General features: G+C 49.2%; 5 protein-coding genes across 5 annotated transcripts; 2 read left to right on the plus strand and 3 right to left on the minus strand.

The window, feature by feature from the left end:
* Positions 1-1,720: 1,720 nt before the first annotated feature.
* Positions 1,721-3,183, plus strand: N7498_008737 (putative protein kinase; the record flags this gene model as incomplete). The annotated part of the gene is made up of 5 exons (XM_058455799.1): positions 1,721-1,968; positions 2,012-2,349; positions 2,399-2,715; positions 2,770-2,935; positions 3,005-3,183. The coding sequence occupies 5 exons, from the start codon at positions 1,721-1,723 to the stop codon at positions 3,181-3,183; spliced, it is 1,248 nt and encodes a 415-aa protein (XP_058305787.1).
* Positions 3,184-3,927: 744 nt separating this feature from the next.
* N7498_008738 (glycoside hydrolase family 72 protein) lies at positions 3,928-5,544 on the minus strand (the record flags this gene model as incomplete). The annotated part of the gene is made up of 1 exon (XM_058455800.1): positions 3,928-5,544. The coding sequence occupies one exon, from the start codon at positions 5,542-5,544 to the stop codon at positions 3,928-3,930; it is 1,617 nt and encodes a 538-aa protein (XP_058305788.1).
* A 3,209-nt stretch (positions 5,545-8,753) lies between these two features.
* N7498_008739 (uncharacterized protein) lies at positions 8,754-9,753 on the minus strand (the record flags this gene model as incomplete). The annotated part of the gene is made up of 4 exons (XM_058455801.1): positions 8,754-9,045; positions 9,116-9,194; positions 9,264-9,472; positions 9,539-9,753. 4 exons carry the CDS (start codon positions 9,751-9,753, stop codon positions 8,754-8,756), a joined length of 795 nt encoding a protein of 264 aa, XP_058305789.1.
* An 881-nt stretch (positions 9,754-10,634) lies between these two features.
* N7498_008740 (uncharacterized protein) lies at positions 10,635-11,226 on the plus strand (the record flags this gene model as incomplete). Its single annotated transcript, XM_058455802.1, has 2 exons — positions 10,635-11,061; positions 11,120-11,226. The coding sequence occupies 2 exons, from the start codon at positions 10,635-10,637 to the stop codon at positions 11,224-11,226; spliced, it is 534 nt and encodes a 177-aa protein (XP_058305790.1).
* A 629-nt stretch (positions 11,227-11,855) lies between these two features.
* N7498_008741 (uncharacterized protein) lies at positions 11,856-12,323 on the minus strand (the record flags this gene model as incomplete). Its single annotated transcript, XM_058455803.1, has 1 exon — positions 11,856-12,323. The coding sequence occupies one exon, from the start codon at positions 12,321-12,323 to the stop codon at positions 11,856-11,858; it is 468 nt and encodes a 155-aa protein (XP_058305791.1).
* Between the last annotated feature and the right edge of the window lie 2,058 nt (positions 12,324-14,381).

Raw genomic sequence — 14,381 nt, forward strand, 5'->3', positions numbered from 1 at the left:
GGTCTCCAAGGGCTGAGGGTTTCATTGAGTCCGACTGGATTGGGATTATCGAGAGATCTTTTGGGACGAGGCTTCTCGAGAGTTTTCCCGGGACTGGATGTTTCATGAAGTCTGACTGAACTGGAGCTCTCGATGAATCCGGTGGTTTTAGGGTTCTCATGAACTCAGAGTGGACTGAGGGAGGCATGAAGTCCCATTGAGTCGGTGTTCTCGAGCCGTCCGTTTTGACTGGGCTTCCCACGGAATTCCTCTCGACTGGGCTTTTCGAGGGGTCTCTTGGGACTGGAGGTTTCATAAAATCTGACTGAACTGGGACTCTCGAGGAATCTGGTGGGATTAGGGTTCTCATGAACTCAGAGTGGATTGAGGCTGGAGAGTGGCTTGAGGCTGGCATAAAGTCCCTCTGGGTCGGGGTTCTCGAGCCATCTCTTTCGACTGGGCTCTTCACAGATTCCCTCGGGGCTTCCATTGTGATGAGCGCCCTTTGGCCTGCGGCGCCCTTGCGCTTGCGACGCGCTCGGACTATTTGCTCAGATGATAGGGGAGGTTCAGAAGAAATGCAACAGGGGGATGAGAGAGAGGAAGACGAGGTTCGTGGGAAGAGGGATGTCTCATTTCGTACTGTCGTTTATGATACGCATCCACGACGGCCATCGTTACGCGGGGCCTACATCGGCGGCCAATCATGCGACTACGGCGACTCATCGCCGTGGAGATGACTCGCGCACCATTTTAGAAGCCCCCTACGGCCGGCTTTTCGTTTACGGGTTCGTGGAATCTGATACCTGATCAACACGCTGCGTTCACCTTGCAATCATACCTCGACGCTCGGGTTTGCGAGAACATTGTAAGATAAATCTTTTGGGCTCCTGCAGAGACCTATGCCATTTTCATTTCTACTTTGGTGCCTGTTCGTGGATACCCAAGCTGTATTATGGACATCGCTATGTCGTGCACTTACTGTGAGGTGTGCCATCATACGGAGTAGGACGTGATTGGAAATATCCTACAAACGAACCTCTTCCCAGGGTTGAAGACATGTTTCCAGGGTGCAATCTATCAGCAGCCACCTTATATTGAGAAGGACAATTATTGCTAGGCCTTGCTTGCTGCTCCGGTCAGTAAGCTGCACGCACGATTTTCTTGATTTCGGTTTACCTCTAAACAAGCTTGGAAGAGATGTTGATAGCGAAGCTTGGTATGGAGATACGGGACAAACGGTAGCCTATGTCACAGTGGAAGACAAATATCTTCCATTAGAGCTTTGAATCACCAACTTTGAATGAGTAGATTGCATTCAGGATCTGTACAGCACAGATCGAAATCAGTTTCACCATTTTACTTTCTAGTAGGTATTGCACGGTGTTTCCTAGACGATATTAGAAGTGGGCCAGTCACATAAATAATTGACTGTGCGAAAAGGCTTTTTTAGATTCCATGTCCTGTGTTTGGATTGCTTTCTGTTTGCTATACATTCTGCTATGCGGTACAGTACTGTTTTAGAGACGGACAAACAAACATAAAATCAGCCAATGTGCAACTTGCAACGTAGTCAGTGCTCGCTATTCATGGCCATAAGCATTTAAAGCAGTCTGATATGAAGTAGCAAATGCAGTCTGTCCTAGCGATGGGTCATGTGACCAATAATCGCGTGTCGCGCTTCCCAGTCTTTTAGAGAACAATCAAGTCTCCACAAAGGTTCTCCGTTCCCGCGCCAGATATGACTCCACGCTTTAGTGCCTTCAGATCCGCCATCAGAATAGCGTCACGTCCATTTCAAGCCACATCTAAAAGATCATTTGTCAGGTTGCCAGTGGAAGGTCCGATCGATGAAGAGACGCTACCTCATTACGACACGGAGCATTTCTACCCCGTACACATTGGAGACTTATTTAATGACAGATATCGAGTTACGGGCAAGCTTGGCTACGGTGCCTATTCAACAAGTTGGCTATGCCGGGATCTTCGGTGCGTAACTATTGAGGCTAAGAATTCGACCCCTACTTACCAGGCTCAGAAGCCAAAAGTATGTGGTGCTAAAGGTCTCTACGTCACTGCCCAAGTTTCCCACTGCGATTGATCGCGAATTCAAGATCTACGAGCATCTCGGGAAAATCAAATCCGAACATCCAGGACAATCACTGATCCGAGAGCTCTATGACTCTTTTGAGCTCCGAGACCAAGCTGGAAACCACCGGTGCCTCGTCCTTCAACCAATGCACATGACACTCTTAGAGATGATGAGATTGAATCCAAGACCGTTTGACCTACCCCTCCTCAAAATGACATTGAGACGATTGTTACTGGCACTTGACTTTTTGCACACCGAAGCCAACATCGTTCATACTGGTACTTCCCCTCTCGCACCCGGTACGAATACCCGCCTGACTTGGAGTAGACCTGAAGACCGACAATTTGATGCTTAGCCTTGAGGATGATACAATGCTGGTTGATTTTACGGATGAAGAGATCAAGCAGCCGAGCCCTCGAAAGAAAATAGATGTGACCCGTACTATATATCAGAGTCGACAATTTCGCAGGCCCTTTGGAGGAGAGGGCTTTGGTCTTCCAATCCTATGTGATTTCGGGGAAGCAAGGGTTGGGAAAACTCATGAGTCTGGTCCTTTTGTACAGCCCAGTATTTATCGAGCGCCAGAGATCATATTCGAAATGGCTTGGGGAAGCCCTGTTGACATTTGGAACCTGGGCGCTCTAGTGAGTGGTGCTTTGGGCGTGTCTCCTGTTGTACACTTTACTGATAAAAGTCAGATCTGGGATCTCTTCGAAGGGCAACATCTATTTGGGGATATTTTTGATCAAAACGGCAACCACGATCCTTTCAAACACCTTGCGTTGATGGTCGCATTGGTTGGGCCACCGCCGGCTGATTTTGTCCAACGCAGTGAAACAACGGGTCAGTGCTTTGACTACAATGGTAAGCGACAGCAAGTTGGCATTCAATCTTTTCAATGGGATCTCGATTCTTGTGCTGACCTTTCTGCAGGTAATTGGATTGCTCATGAAGATGCGGTCGTGCCTCCGGCCTCCCTGGAGGTTCTGGAGGAAAGGCTCTGTGGTAGTGAAAAGGAATCTTTTCTTCACTTTCTTAGGTCGATGCTGAAGTGGATGCCGGAAGAGCGCAGGTCTGCCAGGCAGCTGCTTGAGGATCCGTGGCTGCTCTGATCCCAGCAAACATTATTTCGATAATTGTCCTTGAGAGTTAGGCCATTTTCCACAATGCCGCAGAAGCTGATCAATAAGTCCTCGCACCATCAGCCGAGCGCAGGTAATTTATAGACCCTTCTATCATGTACTGACATTTTTCAGTACGATTCAATACTTGAAACCGAGCCAAGTCGGAAATGGATTAGCGTGTTTCTAAATAGTTCGACAAAAGATTTGAAAAGAGTAAATTGGTGAAACTGATTTCGATCCATCCTGTACAGTAGTAAAACAGTGTTCTTGTGGCATTGTGGGAGGTAGGACCAACGTACTTGTTTGCCAATCAAAGGTCTCTAGGGAGCGGCGCCACTTGGCTGCTCGAGGACGCCACTTCCGAGCCGGCGGAACGCCGGCGGAACTTTGTTTTGACAGACAAGTCACCAGTGGAACTGGGTAGGATAAATGGAAATGATGAACCTTGGGAATCCTGCTTTTCAGGTTTTTACATCAGGCTGTCCAACACCTAATACCTTACGGAAGCTGTCGAGGGCGGGAGGCTACAAACTAAAAATAGACAAAAAGAAAAGAATATTGTAACAAAAGAACACCTGCTTGCTATTTAGGAACAAAATTATATATGAACAGGGTTACAAAAGAGGACGGATACAAAAAAAGGGATGCACTGATAGGGAAAAGCACCAGCGCAGACTTGAAACCACCAAATACACGAAAAATTTCACCGTACAGAGCCAATCTATACCAGGCTTACAGCATAATCATAAAGGCACCGGAAGCCACAGCGGCAACCAGATAAGCACCCGCGTGCCACGAGCCAACGTGGACAGCCTTGGGGCCAACGAAACCAGCAGCGCCCTTGGAGGTGGAGCTGGAGCTACCGCCGCCCGAGGCAGCGCCGTTGGAAGCAGCCAGGGAAGCAGCGACGATGCCAGTGCCAGCGGGACCGGCCTGCTTCATCTGGGAAGCGCAGGCACCGGAGGCGGAGGTGCCGGAGACCTGCTTGCCGGCACCCTTGAAGTCACAGGCCTTGTCGGACTTGCCCTTCATCTCATAGTAGCGGTTCATGGCCCAACCGAGACGCTGGAGCTTGTTGCACATCGAATAGGTACCGTAGGTACCATCGGTGGCGTTTCCGATCACACCGTCGAGGACGCCATCGCTGCCGCCGAGGTAGGAGAAGGTATCGGTGTACTGCTTGTCGGAGATGCCATCCACGGGCACGCAGTCCAGGGAGCTGTACATGCACTCGCAGAGGTCAGCGTTGGGGGCGGGAGGGAGCTTGGAAGCGGCGAGCCAGTCCGGGCCAACGGTGGGGCAGGCTTGGCCGACGGTGGTCGAGACGGAGTAGCTGGCGCTGTTGACACCGGAGGGGGTGGCGGACAGCATCTGCTTGGAGAGGTTGCCGTAGTCGGGCAGAGTGGAGACGGAGTTGCCGTCGGTGGAAACCAGGCCGTAGTTGTTGCCGGTGTCGAAGTACATATAGACGATACCGCCGGACCAGACGTTGTCCATCTTGGGGCCGAAGAGAACGGGCACGTCGGTGAACTTACGAGGGCGGGGGTTGTTGCAGCCATACTCGGAGAAGAAGGCGGGGACAGGATAGTCCTTGAATTCCTCAGTGCGGGCCTTGTATCCGGAGGTCTGGTAGGTGGAGTCACCGCACCACTCGTAGATGTTGTAGCCGAACATGTCAATGGAGTCGGAGGCGTCGTCGCAGACCAGGTACTTGGCGATGTTGTCACGGACAGCGGCATCGTCATCGGTAGCGTAACCAATGGCGAGAGAAGAGCGGTAGTTCTTCTCCTTGATGTAGGACTTCATGTCACGAACGGCGGCCTTGACGTAGGCCATGGAGTTGGTGTTGTTGACCATGTTGGCGACCTCGTTACCGGCAAAGAAACCGATCACGTTGGGGTACTTAGCGAAGGAATCAATGACCTGGGAGTAGCGGGTGAACAGGTCGGCGTTCCAGGAAGGGTCAGTCTGAACAATGGACTCGGTGGGCGAGGACAGGTCGGAGATGACATAGATGCCGGCATCGGCCAGGGCGCTCATGCACTCGTCGTGGCTGGAGTTAGGGTTGACGGCGTAGGTACGGACAACGTTGGTGCGGAGGCCGACCAGGTAGGGGATGTCGCGCTTGCAGCTCTCGACATCGGCCAGAGGGTCAACGTAGTCATTGTTACTACCGCTGGAGCCACCGTTACGGCCGTTGTAGTCGGCCTGGTAGGCGACACCGCGGATGTAGAACTCGGTGCCGTTGTTGGAGTAGAAAAACTTCTTGCCCTTGATCTCAATGGTGGGCACAGTAGTAGCCATAGCCGATCCCAACAGGGACAGGCCGGCGATAACAGAGTATTTCATAGCGAAAAGGCTCAAGCGAGCGTAAATGAGCGAATGAAAAGGAATGAGTGACTGGTGTAAACGACCGAAAGCGATGAAGAAAGAAAGGAAGATTGAGAAGTGGGAGAAGAAGGGCAATAATAGTGATTGGCGTAGGGAGAGAGTGGGTTGCCAAGGGGTTTCTGGGTACTTGGAGATGCACTGGATGACGCTGGGGAGCCATGTACCCTCCCTTTCCCCGTCCCATCCTCCATTGACGGCGCGAGGTGGCGACGCATCATCAAGCGGGCTGTGCCGGTGGGTGTGCACATCACTGGAGTATCCTGTCAGAGGCTAGGACAACAAGCAGATCCAGCACAAACGATGTTGTGAGACTTCCGATAATGATATCAATTGGTCCCTGAAAGGCCCTGAAGATCCACCGTTTCGGTTCCGGTGGAGTATTTGATCCCTGCGCCAATGACCCTGCCGCGTTAGCGTCGCCCCTGAGACGATTTCCTCCACTTTTATATTCGCTAGTAAGCCGTCCATGGTCCACCACCTCCACTTCCCTGGGTCGGGTTACAAGCAGCAAATACGGGTGGATTTCTGGACCCTGACTGGCCGATGTTGCGAGCCCACACTCAATTCTGATCCAAAATCACAAACAAAAAATTAACGCCTCTCTGCCTCGGAGGAATGTGGTCGGCCTGTTTTTGCCACGGTTCACAGGACAAGCCCAGATCCCGTACCCATCCCTTCGCCCTGCATCAGCCAAAAGCTTGTTCTCGACTGCCGAGGACGATCCTTGTTTCCCGTGATGTCGATTGGAATTCGGGAGCGGCTGGCATTGTTTCATCCTTTTCTATTTCCGTTCTCCTCGTCCATGCATCTTGACTCGAAAGTCCTAGACACTGCAAAGGCTGATGACGTCGATACGGTCTCAGTATGAACTGTGCCGCGTCCGTGCTCGGGCGATCTTTTATATAAGACGCAAGTAACCCTTGACTAGCCACCGGGCTTTCAGCATCGCACACGGACTCGGCTCGACAGGCGTGCCGCATTCCAATCTACGTCAATTTGGAGTTTATGTTACAGGCAGACACATTTCGTTTCCGACACCATCGCCACCCTGAAACCCAACCCCCGTAATTTAGTCCCCGTACCGGTACCAAAAAAAAGAAAAGGTCCCCAGACTCATCGGCCAGTAACAGCGGAATGGAAGACTGTCAAACCCTGACGACTATTTTTACTCGGTGGGGCCACTGGTCAAGTCCCGTCCGCCCCATGGGCCAAGACGGCACAGCTAGATGAATTACATTTAATCCGTACAGACTGAATAATCATTGGGTGATTGTCGCACGATCTTGCCTAACTCGCGTAATTCTCCATTTGTTCCGTCCCTTGCATAGACGATCAACTGTGGCCTACCCCTGACTATCAACGCGGGCGGGATGGGGCGGGCGCACATATCGATGGAGCCCAGCGCTGCACACACCCTTCTGATTCGAAGCGGCTGTCACAGAAGTGTGCGTTCCGTTTCCTTCATCAAGCTTTTTAGTGTTCAATAGTCTCGGTGATGGAGAAACGAGGACTCCTGTTCCGAGGATCGGACGTGACGTATATGTCTGCATGGGCGTGTTATGGATGTATGTATAGGGGGTTGTCGCTAGGGGGTTGGGAGAAAGTTGCTTGGGTTAATGAAGAGGTATCTGTCGTGCTTTGCTTTTGATGAGTTTACTGTCGTTGAAGCAGTAGTACGGAGGAACATTTCAGACTGTATGTAGATGCGTCCTCTGTATCAGGCTGGTGATTGATTCCTAGCCTATTGCTGTGCGAATTCCACCGACGATGGAATCATGAGCTCGAGGGAATGAGATACATGAAGTTGAGTCAAGCGGAGTTGAAGCTTGGCTAAAGCTTGGGGAAATGGGCCAAGCTTTACCCCAGCTTGCTTGATTTGGTTATTTCCTTGGCTTGGTATTGTAAACCTCGGTGCTGTGTGGATATCGACGACTCGTAAATGGACTGTTTGGGCAAATGTGTCACTGCAATTTCGCTGGAAATTGATGCCTAGTCTGCGGGGAAGACCCTGGTGTGGTCTTTTAAGCAAGACAAGGTTGTGTTCGAGTTCTTGAAGACTGAAGATACGCTCTCCCGGTCGACCACCTTGAATCTCTACGGCCAGTCAGTATTGATTGAATATCCAAAAGATCAAATACTCCATGGACTATGTTTGGCAGCTGGGATTCGGATGAGTGGCGCTGATTCAATTGTTACCGAGCCTACTTCCCGCTCCCTCCTAGCACAAACAACCGGACACCACCACGAACCTTTGTCAACGCGTAGCACCCTCAAGAGTATATTGTCTAGGTCTAGAGAGTAGGTTCTGATCCAGATATCATCTTTGTACTGTATGTATGGTTTGACTGTCATTGTTTAATATTTGTGACTGATAAGTTGAGTTACCAAAATGGAATATATTTCGTGTTCCAGACACTGAATCCCGCGTAACGATGCTCGAGTTTTCGTTTTTCCCAAACTTTTAGGATTCCACGGCCAGGGGGTATAATCGGGCTCACAATCTATCCACAGGCAGGCGAAATTGCCATGTAAGACGTAGAAGAGATCATGTCATCCCGCCGTCGAAAGACCGAAGCGCGGCATTGCATGTAATGCGTATGTGCAACATGCCAGCTTTCCGCGTCGATTACATGAACCCAGATCTCGCGGCGCCCCTACATTGCTGTTCAACGAGCGATCGCGCTTCAAAAACACCTGCTCTCATCCAAGCAACCCAGCTCTGTTTTCGAGTTTTACAACCAACGCAAGGCTTACATATCACTTGATCGCGAAAGATCCAACCCTGCAGAGCCAGATTTTATTTTTTTTGCGGTCTTGTGCACGATGTATTGAGACTTGTTAGTCATATAGTAGCAAGAAGTCCAGACCAACAGAAGCAATGTTGTAGAGGCCAAATAAATGTTATTGGTTGGCTATAGGAAATAACACAAATCTCAAAAAGCCATCGCGCTGGCACTGGAAGGTCGCCCAAGACCGAAAGCAAAAAAAAAAGCAAAAAGGAAAAGAAATGAACAGTTACACTAAGAAAGGCTTGTCAAATAGGACGGACAGGTGGGCCCATTATCACCACAAATCTTCCATGACGATCTCCAATTTGATGTTAACCAGAAGCTTTCCATCACCATCTTCCTCGTCAGATGCCATATGTTCCCTGATATCATCGGACTTTACAAAGTTGCACCTTGCTTGGTAACACTGTCCTCACTGGGACCAGTCTTCTCGCTCCCAGCTTCCTCTGGCGTCTCGCTGGTTTCACCTCGCTTCGTTATTTTGCCGTCATAATCACCACTAACGTGCTTGAAGGCATAGGGCGTTTTCCCGGTCTTGACCACCTGGTAGGCCCGATTGGAGATATTTACGTTCGGAGTACCAAATAGTGCTTGCTTGTGGTCTTTCTTCTTGCAGATGCTCGTGTCCGGCGGGTTGGAAAAAAGAGCTCGGCAGTAGTCGCCCATTCCACTACCATAAAGAAGAAATAATTTGTTAGCTAAGAGTCATTAACATTGTAAGTGATATTAGTGTGACCCACGCTCCCGTAAAGGTTATGCTGAACCACTCGTTAAAGTTGACGACACCGGCATAACCATGACCGATTGCTGCACCTTGGACTAATTTTTCCGTCAATATTCCAAAATCCACAATGAAAATAATTTGGGTAATAGCCATTATCAACTTACCCCGTTGCTGTTCAATTGTTGCTGGGAACACGTAGCCGTTTTCACCCCCTTGTTGTGTACTCTTCCAGGGGAACTCTTCCGCACTGGTGGTATCGGCATTGATCTGCTCAGTGTGCCGACTTCCCAGTTGTGACTCGTAGAATGGGTGGAATGCTGCTCCTGACTGTCTGTAGTTGAGATCACTTGCAGTTTCCGTGGCGACTCGTTGGCTAAAAATCATTAATGTAATGTCACGAGCGCGAGTGATAGCACCCGTCTCTCGGGGCTATACTCACTACACCCGATCCCCGTTCCTAATGCAAAGCATTGCGTAGCAGTTCTCTTCGGCTATATCTTCCCAACCTGTAATGTCGAAGGTTGCGTGAACCGGATCATTGCGACTGCCGCCAGCTCGCTTGACAAGCCCTTCGTTGTTGGAAGAGTCGCCAATTGGAGCTGCAAATGCGGCAGGGAATAGCAATGTGAGGAAGAAAAGGTTTTTGGAAATCATTGTGCAAGGCTTCTGATATAATCTCGATATAAGTGGCTGGTAAACAAAATTGGGCTTCGTGGTTATACATTGACGTTGTATCTTCTCGAGCTTCCTTTAAATACTTTGTCTTCTGTTCTCGCGTTTCGTAAAATCTCTATAAATCTGACTGTGTCTGTTTTATTTTTATTTCTAATATGGAGCCTTTTGGGGCGCGTTCCTTGGGGGCAGAAATCGAGACAATTTCCGCTTTAGTCAAACCTTAGCTAGCATTCAAACTTTATTTCTACTCTGGATATCCAGCCGTCAGCTTTGTAGAAAGAAGTATATTTCCTAATGGACCATTGAAGTCCCTCCTGACCCTTACGCCTCATGCGACCCCGGGCTATTAGTACGTCATCAATGGCCCCAGTTTGCGGGTCATCGCATCTTCGGATACCCATCATTGCTTACGTTGGTCGATCGATTAGTTGTCGCTGCCAAGAATTGTCGCTGCCAAGAGCGGAGATGAAGCAGCAGGCTAATAATAGCCTCAAATCCAACGGCATCTCCTAAATGGCCCCTTACAAAGTAAAAGATGATGTGACGTCAACCTCAGGCTACCCGTGAAGCAATAGGTAGTATCGGGGCAATCTGTGCCTTGTCAATGGCTCTTAGGATAGTCTCAGGATAGTAAACGAGGTGAGGTCGCCACCGGGGCCGGCCGTGATGAAGGGGCTAAGAATAACGAAGCCACATAACAAGTTGGAAATAGCACTGTCGAGACAGGAAGGCAAATGTATAAAAGGGTGGCTAGAGTCCTCGCCATAAAGATCTCAGATCACATTACAAACCTGATAATATTTCATCTTTTTCTTCAATTCACCAACAAATACAAACTACGACACAATCAAAGTTTCAAGATGCATTTTCAATCCACCACCCTTATCCTCGCTTTTGCCATGGCCACTGGTCTGATGGCTTCTCCTTTGAAGGAAAAGGCCACGAACGAGCTGGTCGAGCTCTTTCGAGAGGATGGCAGCGACGGTGGCCAACTCATCTATTTTGGCCATGGCGACAACACCGGCACAGAGACAGAGGCTCTCCAGGACCGTGCATCCTGCTCATCTACCGCAAAAATTAACTGCCATAGCAAGCATGCGGCGCGTAATGAAGTCTGCGACAAGCTCGTTACTCATCTCCAGGGTTACTCGGACGTCGCAGTTGCGGGATCGCCTCGTCAGATTTGCTACAAGGGTGAATCGGAGGATGATGAGTATTGCTGTGTCTCGTGGCATAATACAATCCCCGGCCTTACCAAGGGAGATCTGGCTACTTATGCCGAAAACAGTAAGTCAAACGACTCTTGCTTCCGTATTCAATAAATCTTACTAATAATAACAAATAGTCTTCAAACAGTGTACCAGCAATGGTATCTCTGGAAAGACCGAGAAGGTCTTGGTTCACTCGACTTGCACCAATGTCTGCATGTCCAACCGCGGAACCCATTGCTAAACAGGCGTGGACTGCATTATATGTTGCGGGGAATACTGTCCCAAGGTGATGATGGTTAGAGACTTGTCGAATTGTTTCATCCTTGTTCACATGTTCTTGTCATTTCTGGTTTGAGTTTGGTATGGCTTCTTGCATGCTTCGCGTGGTTTTACTATCATGAGATACATGCGAGAGGCGCAGTGCTGCTATTTTGAGAAAAAAACCAAAAAAATGTCGACTTCCTTGTATCCTTATTTTACCTGCTGGGATTTCATTGAAATTCAATCACACTCGTTATACACTTAGCTTTTCTTCCCTCCTACACTGATATTGCTCGATCGTTTTGTTTCTATAACAATTTATGGAGGTTCCAATTACTATCTAGTTATCTACTAAGTCAATTCATAAGCGAAAACTTTCAGGTGATTTTTAGAAAGATCTTACTGCAAGGAGAGTCAGTCACCTTGTAGCCCACCAGCAGGCAAACTAGGATATATCTGCGATTCTCAACGCTACCGTTATACACGATAATCTACAATATTTTGAAAATTCACTTTTTCAAAAATCAATGTATTGGTGTTCATTTCACAAAGCTATAAATCTACCCACATGTTATCCTCCCTTGAAAAGCTTTCCAATGGCTCAAGGTCTTAAGCCGGGATTTTCTCACCCGTCTCAGGATATTTGCCCATAACATACGAACCCGCCTTATCAGTGTCAAAGACACCCTTCTCGTTGGTCAACTCTTCTTTGCGTGCAAAATAGGTTGGGAGAACACTCTCTGGTGGGCCATAAACCAGAGATATATATACCTCGGGGGCTCCATCAGGTTTGATACGCCAGTTATACCAGGTGTTGATCTGCGGCGGGAGGGGACCGCCCCATTCGGGGAAATCCTCCGAAGGCACATCCGTTTTATAGCGACTCATTAAGATAGTTCCATCCCTAGCAGTGCGCGCATCTGCAATGCCAATGATGTTCTGCTCGATGAAATTGACCTCATACTGCTTCTCTAGAGCCCAGCTTTTGCACTGCTCCTCAGAGGCATTGATAAAAGCAGATTCGAAGGGTTCGTCTTCTTGCAACTCTTGTTTGAGTCCGTCGAGGTGACTTGGCATATTGTTTGATTCGACAAGGAAGAACATCCGTTTTCCCCGGTTGTGGGCTTCCAAAATCTTGGGAATGAGCTAATGGCCCTAAATCAGAAGTGGTAACTTGGTGATAGATATAAGCATAGGCTTACAGGTTTGGTTTCCTCGGCAGTACAGAATAACAAGACGCCTGACATAATGGAAAAATGGTATTTTGGATTCAACTTTAAATGAGAGATGTAGATATTTTGGTTCAGCTTAGAATGAGAGATGTAGATATTGATTATGTTGGCGGGCATAGGTTACTTAAATATTCTAGGGTTTTTACGTATTATGATCTCACCTACATAGATGTACCTAGATTTGCCACGGCCCCCGATATTATAGTTGGCCCCCAGATACCATGACATGCCCCAAAGCAACTCGACGAGCGTCCTAGTGGCTAATAATCATTATATTCTTATTATAGTCTGAATAAACAAGAGCTGATTATAAGTGATAGGGGCGATGACGCAGGAGTTTCACTCAGCAATGACGTAGGTACAAGACAAAGAATACATCGAGTAGGCGAGAAGCAGACCTATCTCTGATTATCTAAAGCCATCACTGCGTAAATGTTTCGTCCTTTGGCCACACACTCCAAATGTTCTGACTAGCGGTCAATTCGGGGATCATTCCAAGGTCAATGTGACTGGGTTGCGGGCGGAAGGCATCTGGGGTTGAAGGCAGATCTTGGCAGGCGGTCAAAAGTGGCAGAAGAACGGTGCGATGGGAGTCGTTTCTGTTGGATCCCTTGTATGACGGTCAGCCCACCTGTATTTAACCTTGCCCCAAGAGTCGGAGCCCGTATTTCTTCTCAGAAAAGTGGAATGCCTCAGTGGTTGCCTAGAACTAGCGGTCTGGATGATGCCGAGAAATCAAGAGCACTCCCTACCTCGTACCTGTCAAAACCGGGCAGAATAGATAGGGCGCGAGCTCAAACACCAGGTAGCCATAGCATAAGTGATAAAGATACTTGCAGTGCACTGTAGGAAGGGACGAATGAGATAAAACTAAATATAGAAGCGCCAGGCAGCAACAATAACAGACGAAAATCCTGGTAGATCGAGGCGCGCGGCCCAGGAGGGCGAATGCTTTATTTCAGCCTTATACCCCACGCTACACCAGGCCTCCCACTTCCTTCAGCTTTTCTCTACTTGGGTAGTTTTTCACGCTCTGAGCTCTGACCTCGGGGTACTGCGCCAGGATGAGAGGCGCTACGCACTGACCCAATTCACCAGCCACAGCAGCTAATACGGCCGAACAGATTACTCGAACAGGACATCGCATGACGAGCCCTCACCGACTCTGAGTGATGTGGCTGCAGAGCGATGCGCATCCCCGACCCCTTGTGGAACCCCACAGATAATATCTCACAAGCCACAAGCCACCGACGTATTGGCTAACCGACTCCAGCCTCATCGTGGCCCTGTCCTCGACAGGGTAATACAATGAATCAGCCATCGACAGCATTCACACCATCACACACGTGATTGGCGATTGCGAAAGCCCAACGAAACAAGGAACGGGGCAAATCGAACGAATTGCCAAACGAAGTTGATCGCTTCGTGCCAAGAACGGGTCCTTGAATCCGAACATCGCCAATCAACGCCCGCGGACCTCTCCGTGCCCAGTGTCGGTGTCAACACTGTCAACAGCGTGCCTGATGGGAAACCCGGATTACCCATGCGGGATGACCTCAACATTTCAAAATGTTCGTCGAGAATTCCGCAATTCTCGTTGAGCCAAGAAGCCCAAGCAAGCCAAAGCTTCGCCGAGGCCTTTGGTTCCTTGGCTGGGCTTGGTTCGCTTGTTCGTGTCACTCTCCCCGACCTGCCAACGCACCACTGTACCGTCACGAGGATTCCCAAGAAAAGGGGAAATCAAACGAGGGCCTCGATTGGCAAACCTACTGATTCAGGCATGGACCGTTGCCGCAGTACTCTAAGCAGCACTCTATACCAAACCGACCGGTCGCAAGGACCTCCAGGATGCCAAGCTTCAATTTCCGCCGGATTCGCGATCGCCCCCTGTTCGGTGTGGCTG

The sequence above is a fragment of the Penicillium cinerascens genome (genome assembly GCF_028974065.1).
Source record: "Penicillium cinerascens strain IBT 15544 chromosome Unknown scaffold_4_segment0_segment0, whole genome shotgun sequence".
NCBI lineage: Eukaryota > Fungi > Ascomycota > Eurotiomycetes > Eurotiales > Aspergillaceae > Penicillium > Penicillium cinerascens.